The sequence below is a fragment of the Psittacula echo genome (assembly GCF_963264785.1).
Source record: "Psittacula echo genome assembly, chromosome: 6".
Lineage (NCBI taxonomy): Eukaryota > Metazoa > Chordata > Aves > Psittaciformes > Psittacidae > Psittacula > Psittacula echo.
In genome coordinates this window covers 48,783,679-48,798,141 of record NC_137743.1, presented here as the reverse complement: position 1 = coordinate 48,798,141, position 14,463 = coordinate 48,783,679, and the positions used below count along the sequence as shown (strand labels likewise).

Below are 14,463 nucleotides of genomic sequence, written 5' to 3'. Positions count from 1 at the left end.
ACGAAAATTTGGTTACAACATTCAGTACATGAAAGTACTGAAAAAGAAATGTGGGTTAGAGCTAGAAATCTACCATAAAGCATCTGGGGACTGAAAAAAGTCATTTAAAGAAGGTTGCAGTTTAATTTGTCAAGAGATTGAAAGGTGATTTAAGCATGCATAAATCCTTGTAGAGAGAAAATGAGTACAAAAGAGCTCTTTAATCTATCACTTAAGAGTATAGCAAGAACCAATGACTGGAAACTAAAGACAAACACAAAGTTTAAAAGTATGTGCCCTTTTTCCTATAGGGAAAAGCAATTCACTAATGACAATTAAGAAAACCCAAACCAAATAACAAAACCCTAAAGTTCTGATGCCTTCAAATTAATGGCAGCGCTGCTCCTAGAAAACAAAGGTTATCTGACACATTAATGATTTCTGGATTTCTGTGTCTTGGGTTTAAGTCATATGAAATGATTTGATACTCCCTTACAGTTTTAAAATCTGTAAAATGAGACCCCTTCCCCAACTCGGGGGAGAATGCAGAGAGAGGATAATTCTTGGGAGAAAAGAAACCCAAGCAATGAAGAGACAGAAAACATTGCTCCAAGAAAAAAAAAAAAAAGTATTGTTTTATAAAACAGCCTCCTTAAATGCATTTTTTGGTCAATAGTTTTGACTACACCTGTCATTCATAGGATGAACAAGGAAGGCATAGCAAAGTCAGCTGGCTGAAGACTAACTTTTTGTTGTACGTAGGAATTGCTATCCTGGCTCACAGGGTGGTCCTCCTGAGTAGCTCTCCCAGCTAATCATGCAGTTATGCCCTGGGAGGGTGGGAGAGGGAGAGAAAGAAAGGGGAACCTGACAGCTCAGTGTCCTTTGGCAGCCTTTTGACTTGCTGGATAATATATGATGTAGTCCTTCAGTTCTTGGTACTGATTAGGCTCCTCTGGAGCAGTGTATGGGAGTTTGGGCTCTGCATTTTGATAGAGGTGGATGTAATAGAGAGAATCTAAAGGTGTAGAAAATGTGCCATAAGGAACTTGTCTTGTTTCTTCAAGGGAATATGTAACAGCTTAAGTACTGGTTTCAGTTTTTAAAGTTGCTGCAAAAGGAAATTAACACTTTTCCTTTGACACTTGAAGGAGACAGGATTAAAAGCTCCTTAATATCCCTTAACTGCTAACTTCTTGATACAAGGCAAAGCTTCCCGGTAGGGTAATGAAGGACTAGTAAACATAGCTAAGAAAAAGCATGTAATCTCTGTTGAAAGGCTTCAGGAACAGGTAGGACAAAACATCTATCCAAATGACATGGGGTGACCCTGGTTTTGTTATGATGCAGTTAAACTTGGGGTCCTTCCTGGCTGTAAGATTCTTTTTTTTTTTTTTTTTTTTCCTGCTTCTTTTGGGCTGATGGCCATGGGGTGGTGTGCACTGTTTAGCTGGAGGCTATGACTTTCTGCAAATGGATATTGTGCTGAACAAGGTTCTAAGTGTTGCCAAAGAATGTACATCTCCTCCGGATTCTAAGTAATATCTATCAACCAGTTTAAAAGGCAAACATTGTTCCCTGATAAAATGCAGCTGGTGTGCATATGAGCTTAGTCAGCAGACTATAAAATAGCATAAGCTTTCCATAGTGATCAGAGACATCAAAAGCAGAAAGTGTATCTAAAAAAAAAAAAAAACAACCCTCCAGCAGATTTATAATTATTAAATGTGATGCATCACAAGTAGTGATAGAATACAGCTGACTTGATTTTACCCAGACAGGAAGAAATAATATGGCTTTGGTCTGTGACTCTGTATACAGATTTCAAAACTCAGAGAGAGCGTGGATCATCAGATACCAGAGTATGTGTAGCCCATCATTTAAAATGGGTTTGCTATCATAAGGGAGGCATATCTTTACTGTAACACACAGCTGCAACTTTTGAACAAATTAACAGCCTTAATACCACTCTACTTGGGAACAAGGGAAGATTAAACTATGCAAATCTGTTCAGTGAACTGCCTTAATGAGATGCACTGGTGTATAACCCTGGTGTGTGGTTAGACTTGCCTACAGAGTAATGCTTGCAGGTTCATGTGCAGTACCCGTCAAAAACCTTCCTGTTTAAAACTTAAAACAGAAGTAGGGGAGCAACAGGAACAACACTGCTGCTTTATGGGAGTCTCTCAGGTACTCTCGATCTGGAAATCAGCTTATTTGTTACCTCTGCTTGCCCTTGTGGGGCTGTATCCTGTATGATTTCGACTCCAAATGGAAGCAATAAGGTAGGATGGACATATGACTGCTGCCAGGAGAGCAAGTCTCGGATGGAGCTTTTCTGAACTTTCCCCTTCCTCTTTAGATCACATTTCCTTAAGAAAAAACCTAGGGGAGTGCTCTTCTGTGTCTGCTGAGGAAAAAAAGAAACCAGAGGCATTTAACCCATTGCAACCAGTCTTTAAAAACTGATAAACCAATCAACAGTTGCATGAGAAGCCTTTTCATAGCATGGTGAATTTTCTTAAAAAAAAAAAAAAAAAGAGAGAGAGAAGTACCGTTCTATTATTTGTACTTTTAATCAGATTAATTGGATTCTGTCTGAATTTCTGAAATGCCTCCTTCTATTATGCTGCAGTCAAAACACGCTAGTGGTGGAGTGATGAAAATGCTTTGACTTTTTATTGACAGGGCTGTTCTGGATTTCTTTCAGTGCTCTGTCTTGGCGTTACCTAGTTTCTCTGACCTATAACTTGCTGAAGTAACAGCTAGACCTGTCTTTTGTGGTCTGGGGGCTGGGAAACCTCTGGGCCTGCTCTTTCATTTGCTACTTTCTCTGCTTGCAAAGATTTCCCTCTACTATGTAGTTCAGTCATCCCACAGTGCCAGCTAGATGCCTTTTTTTATCTCCAAATTATGTACTACTAAAGATTAAGAACTAAGTGAAATTGTCAGGGCCCCACAAGTCAGGAAACTGGCTTCAATAAACTCTCCCCCAAACCATTAAATTTATTTTCCTGTTGCTTTTTGAGTTTTTGCAGGTATATCTGCTAACATGAGAGGAAGAGATTATTCAAAATCTAAGGATTTTGCCTATTAATACAGCAAGAAGTAATAATATTTGTATAAAGAAGCAAGAGCTTAAAAAGGAACGTGACACTGTGTGATAAAACTTTGAGAACAACAGTGGTTAAACCTACCAAATTAAAAAAAAAATGCAGAAACACCTAAACACCCATTTTAAACTTTTTTTTTCATTAATTTAGATGATTCATATCCTAATTGCACACAAGGATATTTCTGAAAAAAAAACCAAAACAATTTACAGCCTGTTGGTATACTGTCTGTCTCTGGATTTTGGGGAAAAAAAAAATTACTTGAGACACAGTTGTGTTAGACACCAACTGGCTTTGCCATGTTCCCCCGTGAGATGCTGCACTGGGAGGCTGGAACACACATAACAGCAAGAAGTGACGCGTCCAGAATTTTGCACAAAAGCTTTAGCGGCTTGATTTTCATAAAATGTCCTCAGTATTGCTCAGTGATCACTTTAAGATGAAATCTCATCAAGGCAGTAGGACTACCAGGCTGTTTATCTCATGATCAGAGCCTATCTCTGCTGTCACTTCATGCACAGGAAAGATCCATGAAGAGTTAAGTAGTGGAAGGTAGCATAAACCATAAATTTCAACTATATTCATTAATACTCAGTTATGAGAATCACACCAGCTTAGAGTATTCTAAGAAACAGTTATCTTCACCTGTTCTGTATTCTGTTGTCTCAACAAATAAACTGAGAATATGGAACAAATAATGTTCCATATTCTGGCTCCAAAAATGTCTCTGGTATGATTCAGTAACTGACAGAATTCTGTATTTTTTTTTTTTTTCCCAAACTGTTCTATATTTGAGACTAATTTAGAACACTCATACAAACCAGCAAAGTTAAGAAAAACCCAGCACTGACTAAGATACATGAATTTCCAGAAGCAGCATGAACGTGGTACTGTCTCTGAGGAACTCATCCTCCTAGTGCAGGGGGCCCACAGTCACCATTGAAAGCTGTCAAAAACTAGCTAGTGTTTTCCTAGATGTTGCACAATTGCCGTTTTTGCAGCTGCAAAGTAGGAAAAATGTTTGTTTACCTCTAAAGGTGAAAGTTAAACATCAATGCTTGTATGCATACACTGAATTATACCAAAGTTAAAATAAAATTGATGATAGGTGACCTTTACAAGTGATTTTCCAAACATTCTTACTATTACTATATTCTTAACATTAACTATAGGAAGTGGCTTTGGAGAGGGGGGCATAAAAATATCCTATAATGAGAGAGCTGTAGGTCTATTCCTTATATAAAAATAGACAGACATATGAGTAAGACACCCCAGGTTTGAATAAGTACATGGCATGGATTTAATTGTCATGCCGCTCCCTGTGTTTCTGCCATGCAGGAGCATGGATTATCAGTCTGTGTGAACTGGAATACAAGGAAGTCCATGTGGCACCCTTCTGCCTGTCTGCTGGGGGCACAGCAAACGCCACACAGCTTCTTCAGCTGCATTAAGTCTCAAAACATTCTATGAAATAAAGCGTAATCTTCATACCAAGATAAAATACTCTTAGGAGACACCTGGCTTTACCCTTTAAAAAATGCCTCTTTCAATGTAAATTTAGCTTTCCACCAGAGACAGTATTGCCATGGCAACAAATGCAAGAAAAATAAATGTCTTTATACAAAATAGAATGGTTTTTTTTTTCTCCTTCTAAAACACACTTTATATGAAATAAAGTATGCAGCTATGGAAGTAATGTATGCACAACCTCAGACAGTAAAAAAAGTATCAGTCTTTTTCTGAAATAGTTCTCTGAGATAGAATCAAAAGCACAACTGCTTGCACAAAAGAAACACATTGTGTACTTACTTATGCTATAAAATAGAGCTCTCATCTTGCAGTTTGCTCTACATGGACTGGAGTGCTACAGCCTTCAGCGGAGTACTATGCAGGCAGCAGCACCTGCCTCTGCACAAGTTTACAGAACTGGAGTCTAAGATGTAATCTCTCGTAAGTAATTTATATTTCAAATGCCTTGGTGTGCAAGTTTGCTTTGTACAGTCTACCACTGGAGAGGTTTGTTATTCAAGGGGCATATAAGTAGTAGTTCAGATTTCTCCTTTTATTGAATGCAGTTGAGGAATGCATTCAGGTTAGGTTTAAAAAATAAGATTGATGAGTGGTGTACTTTAAATTGCCCACAAACAAACTCCTCCACCTCTTCCTGCATCTGTTACCCCCTACAGAGGTTGAGGTAAAAAGAGACCCAAGATGGTTGGTATCATTACTTTCAAGACCCAAATCCCTGCATGGTAAAAATAAACTTTATTTTTATATTATTGTATCCTTTCCCATGTCAAGCTTCAAATGTCACAGTATAGAACTATAGTGACAGTTTTCAAACAGTCATTGTTGAAATGTTCCATGTTTGTTTACCCTCTTTTTACTTTCCCAAGTCACTTTTAGCCTTTTGACTGCATGTATTGTGTTTCAAGGCTGCAGAAGAGTTAAAATGCCTGTGCTTGGATTTTACCTATTTGAGGAGGTGAGGAATTCTGTGCTTGCCTGTGGAACAGAAACCATCCTGCGCTCACTTTGCACCTCTCATCAGAACAAGACAATAGATTACAAAGATTAAACCATTTCTTCTGTCTGTATGGCAGGCAGGAAAACTACGTATTATCCTCACTTAAATATATGTAGAAGAACTGGTTTCTGCTATAGATTGTGGTGCTGACCTTGGTATATCATTCACTGTGACGGAGTCAGCAGGAATGGGGTTGAAAACAGCAACCTCTTCTTTCTCTGCCTGAACTGCTGATTGGTATGCTCAGTAGCATTGGCAGCTATTGCTTTGGGTACCACTCTGTTACATTTGTTGGCATGAAAAGAGTAAAGTTGAATGTTTCCAGCAATGGTATGGGCAGAACATTCTACAATCTTCAGAGAAAAGATAAAGCAGTCTGGTTTGGAAAAATAATTGTCCTTTTACATGTACAAACAGTTACACATTACATGTAAAGCTGGTATGCAGAGTTGGATTGCAATGGATTAGCTAAGGCATCAGGGAGTAGTCAGTTTCCCCTGCGTGTCTCGGCCTGCCAGACCATGAGCTTGACAAGAGTATCTAGGCTGGGTCATGCTGCACACTGTCTTGCCCAGTGTCATGCCTTGGGCAGTAGCTGCTAACGAGGTGTCTAAGGAAGGAACAAATGTAATAAGGCACACTGGCACTAATCCTTCCCACATGTACTCTCCTGTCCTTACAGTTACCTGAACTTTTGGATCAACTACAAGTAGCAGTCTGCACAGCCTATGTAAGGATGTGTCCTAGACAGCCTTTGGGACTGAGTGCTTTTAAACAAGTATGGAGGAGAAGCACCTACCTGTGGCAGCTCATACTGGTGCTGCAGCCCTGGGGAGTCAGCCGGCTCCACAGCTCTGCTCTTAAAGTGAGGGCTTCAACCAGGTAAAGTGCTGTGCCCTTATCTAACCCCTTCAGCACACGCACAAGGGGCTGGGCATGCTCTGTCCCACAGCAGAGAGACCTGAATGTGTGAAATTAATGTTCTGAGACATCCTACAGCAAATAGGATACGAGCACACGGGGAATGCAAGTAAAAGGCAATGGTAATGGGTCCCAACCTGCCTTTCTTCTAGAGTTGGTCGCTGTGCTCCGAAGGGAAGCGATGAGGGGAGAAAGGGTACCTTATTGCGCTCTTAATTCATTGTATCTACTCCTTTCTCCTTCGTGGACAGGCCTGGTGGGTGCTGTGCAAAGCTCAGTTCCCATGGCAGTCTAAAACCAGGCAGCACTGCTGCAGGACAAACCCACCGCGCCGGCAGGCCAGCCACCCACCGGAGCGCGCCTCGGGAGAACCGAACCGAACCGTGCCGTGCCGTGCCGTGCCGTGCCGTGCCCTGCCCTGCCCGAGGGAGAACACACCACCCCTACTCGCCACTGGCAGAAACTCACCTAACTCCCCCCGCCCACAGCTCCCGGGCCCGCGCCGCCGCTAGGGCGCATGCGCGAGTCCGCCGAGCCAAGGGGGCGGGCTGGCGGGGGCGGGGCCACGCCATTCGAGCACGGCCGGCGGAGGGGACGCGCGGCTGTCGCGATGGTCTCCTGGATGATCTCCCGGGCCGTGGTGTGAGTGCTGGGCTGCGGGGAGGGAGACAGCGGCGGCCAGAGCGGCTCGTCGCCCGGGCGTGGGCGGGCCCGGGGCTTCCCCCGGCGGGGCTGGGATGAGGGTGGTGGGAGGGAGGCGGATCCCCTACCGCCTTTCCCCTTTTAACCCGTTCTCCCCTTCCCCCTGTCCCTCTCAGTTGGGCGCCCTGCTCCCTCTGGGTGGCTGTCGAGCCGCTGTTGGACCGCGGGCGATAGAGCGGCCGGCTTCGCCACTCCCGGCGCAGGTGGGGCGGCTTCCTCCGGTGCGGCGGGGCCGCGTCGTGCGGGGCCAGCTGGGCTGCGGTGAGGGGAGCGGGCGCCTGGGCCGAAGTGCCGCGGTTCTGCGTCAGCCGACGGCTTTAGAAGCGCTGTGTTTAAATAAACTAGTCCGCTTCTAGGAGTTTAATGAGGAGCAACCTATTCCCTGCCTTCTTTCTCCTCTCTCCCTCTCCCCTCCCCCCAAAATGGGCGAGGTAGTGGGCGCTGTGGTTCTGCTCGAGAGTGACAGTTGGACTTGTCTGGCAGCGGTTGGGCTGTCTGGTGCCTCAGAGGGTCGTTTCGCTCCCGGAAGCCCCCACAAAACCAGCACCGAGCTCCCAGAGAGCACAGGTTGTCCTGGTCACACTTTGTGTCTTACTGTAAGGGCATGTTTCCTAGGGCTGTAGAGGCAAGAAGCTTAGGCTGCTGGTGCCTGTCACATAAATAGTGAGCACTGCTTGTAAATTGATTCAGGTGAACCTATAAAATCTGTTTGGTAACTGTTTTTCTCTTTAACTTGTGCCAGAGCTGAAAGGGCTAGGAGAACAGTGGGGACCGGGAAATGGGTGTCTGCGGTGAGTATAGGTCATCAGCTGATGCAGAGGTAGACTGACAGTGTTATTGTGTCCTAGTCTTTGTAAAGCGGAGTTTTTGGCACCCAAAGGGGCAAACTTCCTTAGGTGAGAAGAACCATCTTATGTGTTGTCCAAGTTTTACTTGAGAAAAGGTAAACTCCAGTGCAGCCTCTAGTCTTTTTTTATGCATTGTACTGTTTGTTCATGAAACTGATGGGTTATTTTGCTCATTTGAATAATATTCCCTAATAAATGTTGAGTAATATTTGAGCAGCTGAGTCTTCCTTGTGCTCCTTGCTGAGTAGCTCTGTGACTGAGGGGGCCCAGTGCTTATTGGGTTGCTTGAGCTGAGATTTGCTGTGTGTGACTTTTTGCTAGGCAAATGAAGTGAATCTGCTCACAAAGCAGTCCTACAAATGTCTGAATTAGTGCAAAGTATGGAGCAGAATTGTATAACCCAAAGCAGGGTCTAATAGGGTTTCCCTGTCCTGTTGGTGACAAACATCCCCCTTAAGCTGTCTGGTGCAATTTCATCTGAAAACTTTGTTGTCAGGAAGCCTTCTCATACTGCCACATACGTTTTCCTTCTGTAATCTAGCTACCTACATAAGTAGCAGTCACTCTCCCTGCCCTCCCTGAGATTTGTCAGACAATTGAAACTTGTGAAAAGAGCATCATGTTCCAGGACTGGCAAAGCATGACGCTGGTTTGGAAGAGAGAAGCTGTGAGAAGAATTGCTGTTGGTGCAGTTTGTCAATGTGGCCTTCCCATTGCCAGTACACAAGTACTACAGGCAAGAGGCATACACTGACTTTCTGTAAATCAAATGTAACTGCTGAACCTGTTTCTGCTTTGTTATGTAAAAGCACCAACCAGAGAGGTTTTTATTTTAACAACTTAGTCTGTGTTGATTCTAAGGGTAACACCAGCGATGCCGAGTTATGACTGGATTCCAGAGAAGTTAGTTGCTTTTCCCCTGAAATGGATTGCCAAGGGTTGTATTTGAATTTTGAGGATTAAGTCCTCTGTGGGCCTGAACCAATAGACAGGGAATGAAGAGAATAGCTACTGCTATCCATGGGTTCACTGCAAGAGGCAATAAAGGACAATGTATTGTGCAGTTCTGTGTAGTTTGGTTTTCTGGTTGCTCTTGGTCAGTCATTTGTGTGCCCTAATTATTTTTGCTAAGAAGGGAGTCCTTAATATTATTTATAAATCTTTTCCACCTTTTTGTGTCCTTGTTTCGTAGCTGTGGGACTTAACTAGTTTGCCAGTGTTCAGCTTCCCAGGAAGGGGAAACTGTTCAGTGAGAACTTGGACGGCTTTGAGACTATTGTTTAACTTTGCTTAATAGGGCAAAATTCACGTGGAAAAGGAAGGTGGGAAGTAGCACAGTAGCTGTGGTGTGACATAAGAGGTTTTAATTTCAGTGGTTCTGAGGCTGTCCTCCTTGACCTTTTTCTTAGTGTCCACTATGTAATATTGCTCAATTTGATCTGATTTTTTTTCCTGGTCTCTTTCTAGACATACCTGTTCCAGTGGCTTTGTTTCTCTGACTTGTCATGAGTTCAGAAGGCATATACTACCTTTTCCTTAAAAGCCATAAGAAAGATAAAAAATATTTTTAATCACCATGTAGCTGCTGAGACCTGGGGTTGTCTCTTATGTAGTCTTGTAGTTTTGGTGTGGTGACTTTCTGTTGTATAGGAGAGTGATGGATATCCTACATTGTCCGTAGCAAGTCCAGGAAGCCCTATTGGGCAGCCATCAGGAATACCTATTGTCTATACTAGTGATTGGAAGGAGCAGCAGTTGTTAAGGCTGCTCCTGACTGACCTACTAATTTTCAGGGCGAAAAGAGCAGCAAAATATTAATTTGTAGGTGTGTCACAGTGCCCTCTGCTGACTTTTGACTTGGGGGATTTGTTCTGACATGCATGTCTAAAGCAAACTTGACTTCTGATTCAATTTGAGAGCTTGCAATTTTGGGTTAATCAACTCCACTAGAACAGTTTGGGTAAAGCTCTAAGGAGCTAGGTAATGGAACTAGTAGAGAATTACAATTCTTAATTGCATTGAATTGTCTCAGAGTCATGCACAGGAAACAGGCAGTTGTTCAAATTCACTGTTGCACATAATAATCTTGGGCAGAACTTCATCTTAATGATTTTTTTTTTTTTTTCCCCTTTGGATTATAGATGCTATTATACTTAGGCATCTAAACATGTGAAATACCTTGTACTAATTGCATGTCTTGTTTCGGTCGAGAAGCAGGAGACTTGAAGCACATAATTAAAACACCTTTTAATTTTAAAGCTTCGTGTGTATGGGGTGCTGTTGCAGTAGGTATAGGTTGTTACTAACTCTAAAACGCACTGGCTATTGGAACAATTTTCAGAATGATTACTGCAAGGTTTTTCATTTCTTCGCTTCCAAAACCAACAGATAATAATTTCTCTCAGAGGCTCAGAAAACTTCTCAAAATGGTACAGTTTCTCAAGTTCTTCGTTTTTAAAGATGGGAATAGCTTTTTAAAAACTTGTGCTGCCCATCTTGGTAACTTCTAATAGAGCCTTGCCTGACTTTTAGTCTGCTTTGATTACTTGTTCTTATCACTTGTGAGGTCTGAGCAATTGTGTACATGTCAGTTGCTGAGGCAGTATTTAATAGTAAACATGCCGAGTACTTGTCAGTCACAGCCTGGTATGGATGAGATCAGACTGTCCTCTTGTGCCAAGCAAAGATGTGAAGCATTCTAAATACAAAGTAGATGGCCATTTTGTTCTTGCAATCTGTTAAAGCAGACTGTCTGCTGTAATCTGTTAGCTTTTTTTTTTTTTTCTGTCCTCACTTAAAAATGAAAGTTCCACCATCTGTGTTGGTTTGTAACACTCTCTCTACCCCCATGTTTAAGTATATGTTTGGTTTTTTTTTTCCAGTAAAGTTGGTCAGTGGTCATGACTGGTGGGAGAGTTGTAAATGGTCCACAGGAAGTCTTGGGTACTAGTAGTTACTTTTCTGTCTGTTTGTACCTATAATGCCTGCCTTCCCCACCCTCATTTTAGAGCCTTGCAAGAAGCAAAAGATGTGCAAGTTAAAGATTTAGCAAGTGTTGCATGATTCTAATATTAGTTTGTAACTGTAACTACATTAAGCGAGTCAAAGACTGAGGCACGCAGGAGGTGACCTGAAGGTAGGTAGTAGTGTTAGTCTCTTTGCCACTTTAGATTGGAGCTGTTTCTTTCATGGTAGTTTCCAAGGCATCCTCTTACTCTACTTCTAATGCCTCTACTGTTGTTGTTCAACCATTTCCAGATGTCCAGCTGCTGCTAGAATTAATAGAAATCTGAGAATAGGTGGCTGAAGCCATAGCTTCAGTACTGATTGGATTGTCATCAGGAGTATCTGGCTTAGTGTGGTGGTGATGTTTTATGTAGGTGTCTATGCTTTGATTGTAAACCTGGAGGTGTGTCTTGCTCTTGGAATACAAATATTTTGGTTAGAAAAAGTAAGTACAAACCCACTTACCCTCTTGTTTGCTAACCAACATGCTGTCTTGAAACACACATAATTTATCAGATGAAATTAAATAACAATACCATCACATGCTGCATGGATGGAGCAGCCTCATCTGGAGCTGGATACAACCTCATCTTCAAGTCAGAAGGACCATTTGTGGGAAAGTTTGACTGTTTGTAGCCTGCTCTTCTCCTGGCAGGATGGTTCCAGCTGAAGTATGAAGGATGTCATAATCTGTTGGATGCTGAATGCCTGCTGGTATCCTTCCAGTTTAAAGGCCCATAAATTGCTGCTGCACCTATGAGGGAAAAGGAGTTGCTGTCATAGTGTGACTGAGATGGATAGATGTCCTGAAATGGCTGTCTCACCACAGAACTGCAAAGATTCAGTCACCATGTATGAGTTAGCCATGGCACTTCATACAATGCTTAAACAGATCTGGCTCATCTGTTTCTGGGATTGGCTATCCTGCCCTTCACCCCTGTCCTCATTCCACTTTTCAGAGGTTCCAAAAGTTGTGTCTGTTTTTTTTTTTTTTTTTGGCAACCCAAATGAAAATTAGCATGCTTGAAAGAGGTCAGTCTTTTGCTTGTTGCAGTGAACTGTGTCAGCTTGTGTAGTTGCTAGGTAAGTGCATGTTGAGAATGAAAAATTGCAGGACATAACCAGCATTGTTTCTGGCATCAGCATATTACCAGACTGGTTAACGTGTGCTCTGAAACTATATACTTCACATGCACATTGCTGCTTAATTTTTCTTGTGGTGAAACTAGTTCCAGTAATAAGGGTGCAGCTGCTGTAAGCTCTTCTAACCAAACAAGGTGTCAGATTTTTTTAAAAGGCCTTAAATTTTATAGGCTGAAATCTGTAAGCATATGTAAATCTAGGGATTAAGTGTATTGTCTCATCTGTGTGAAAGTTTAAAAACATTTACATAATTGAGCAGTGAAATCATCAGAGCACTTCTGTCCTGTAGTTCAGCTTCTCAGTCAGTCCTAATATGTACAGCAAAAAGGGTCTGCTCACTGAACTTGATTGGTAATACCTATTCTGCAAGTTAGTGCAGTGCAAAATGACTGGCTCTGACAAATTGTTAGAAGTAAGTGTCTCCACTGCCTGCCTAGCATGCCGTTTTTGTAAATTAATGTTCGCTATGCAGTCTAGCTGCTCTTTTCTCTCTCGTGTTTTGTGATAGTGTAGATTCAGAGCATGCGTGGTCAGTGTTCACAGCCCATGACAAGTGGGTGGACTAAAGCTCGCTCAAAACAGATGGAGCACAACTAGAGGCATACTGTGGAGTCTGACATTCTTTCTTAACGATCTTGGCGTATACTCTATTACAAAACGTGCTGAAATCCACATCTGTGTCCTATGTATTGTAGATAAAGAAATACCAAAACCTGCATGGTCTGGCACTAAAGAATGTTTCTAATTAAAGCAGACAACCTCCACTCTGGCAAGTCCAACAAACCAATGTCTGCTTCAACTGAACGTATTTTAGGCTCTTGAGCCTTTCTGCAATTTAAATGGAATGGCTTGTCTTCCCTGGTTATTTTGTATGTAGAGCCAACTCCTGCATACAAACATGTAAGGCTGAGGAAGATCTGAAGCCTAATTCTGATATATTAACCAAACAAAAAAAAAAAGTTATTTTGGCTCAATAACTTTTAATCCTTGCCAAAAAATTATTGAAAAATATATGTTAAAACACGTCTGGCAGAAACTTCTGGTGCTTCATGTGTAAAGAAGTTTTCTCTAACCTTTTTGAACCCTTTTATTCTGTTTTTGAAATTTTGGAATTTCAAATCCTGTACTATTATATAAATGTATTAGGTTTTTAGAGAAGAAAATATTACAGCTGAAAACAATACGATCTCTCTGTTGTGAATCTTTCAAATTTTAAAGACCCACCAAAACAGAGTCTTACAATTTACTGCTGAACGAATGAGATGAGGTATGTAATCTAGATAGGAAAGATTATTGCAGGGTTTTTAGTAACCAGTCTGACTTTAAACATGACGAGTCTTGATGGCACTGAAGAACCAATCTGATAAGATGCTTTTGGAGATACAGGAAAATAAAACACTCTGTTGTGGCTATTGCTGTATTGAGCCTTTGTCAGCTGTCACTGTCACTTTCTGGTTCCATGTTTCACTGACAAAATAATAGGGCATTACTTCTGTTTCTGTTGTGTCTCACAGCTAGTCTGCAAGCATTGACATGAAAGTGGGTTTAACCAGGTGAGTGCTTTACCTGTGTTTATCATCTTTGAAATATTGCTCACATATCCTGAAGACAGTTGGAACTTGTATTTGGTGTTAAAAACTAAGTGCAATTTCTTTGAAAAGCCTTTAATACAGCATTTAAATGAAGTGTGAAGTCTGGCATGATGCTTTACTCTTTTCTGCTAATAAGGCTGTAGGAACTTGCAGTGATCGAAGGGGAAAATCAGAGAACAGTTTGTGCTTGTGCCTTCCTACCACATTCTGGTTATGTTATTTCCTCCTCCACCCAGTTTTGTAAATCACTGATCAGAGCCATGGAAAGGAGAGTGAGGAAAGTGGTCACTGGGTTAGAGATACCTTGATTAGTTTTAATGGTATGGTAACATTATCTTAAAGAGTTATAGTAACAACAAAAAAAAAAAAAAAAAAAGGTTATTTATTTGGCTTTGTGCTGTTGTTCACTTTTGTCTACTAATCTTTTTCCCCAGACTAGAACTTTGTTCTAGAACACATGGTTTCCTTTATGTCTCAAAGCATGTCTAGTTGAAGTGTATTTACTATTAGACTTCCAGAAGTCAGAAGAATCTGACCTATTAATATTTTCCAGCAGCCAACAGCTGAAAGTTTACTTGAAGACAATATACCCACAGAAACATAAAATACATATTCATTTAAAATGTGTGTTT

The 14,463-nt window shown here is 41.6% G+C and overlaps 1 protein-coding gene across 2 annotated transcripts in view; it reads left to right on the top strand.

Annotated features, from left to right (window-relative positions):
* Nucleotides 1-7,126: 7,126 nt before the first annotated feature.
* The window catches only part of REEP3 (receptor accessory protein 3), a gene marked incomplete at both ends in the record, with an annotated part of 40,426 nt that continues 33,089 nt past the window's right edge, over nt 7,127-14,463 (top strand). Inside the window, one exon of one of the 2 annotated variants that reach the window (XM_080621587.1) lies at nt 7,127-7,182. In XM_080621587.1, coding sequence (XP_080477713.1) covers nt 7,151-7,182 — 32 coding nt within the window. The remainder of the gene's footprint in view (nt 7,183-14,463) is intronic. The other variant, XM_080621586.1, reaches the window with a different exon arrangement.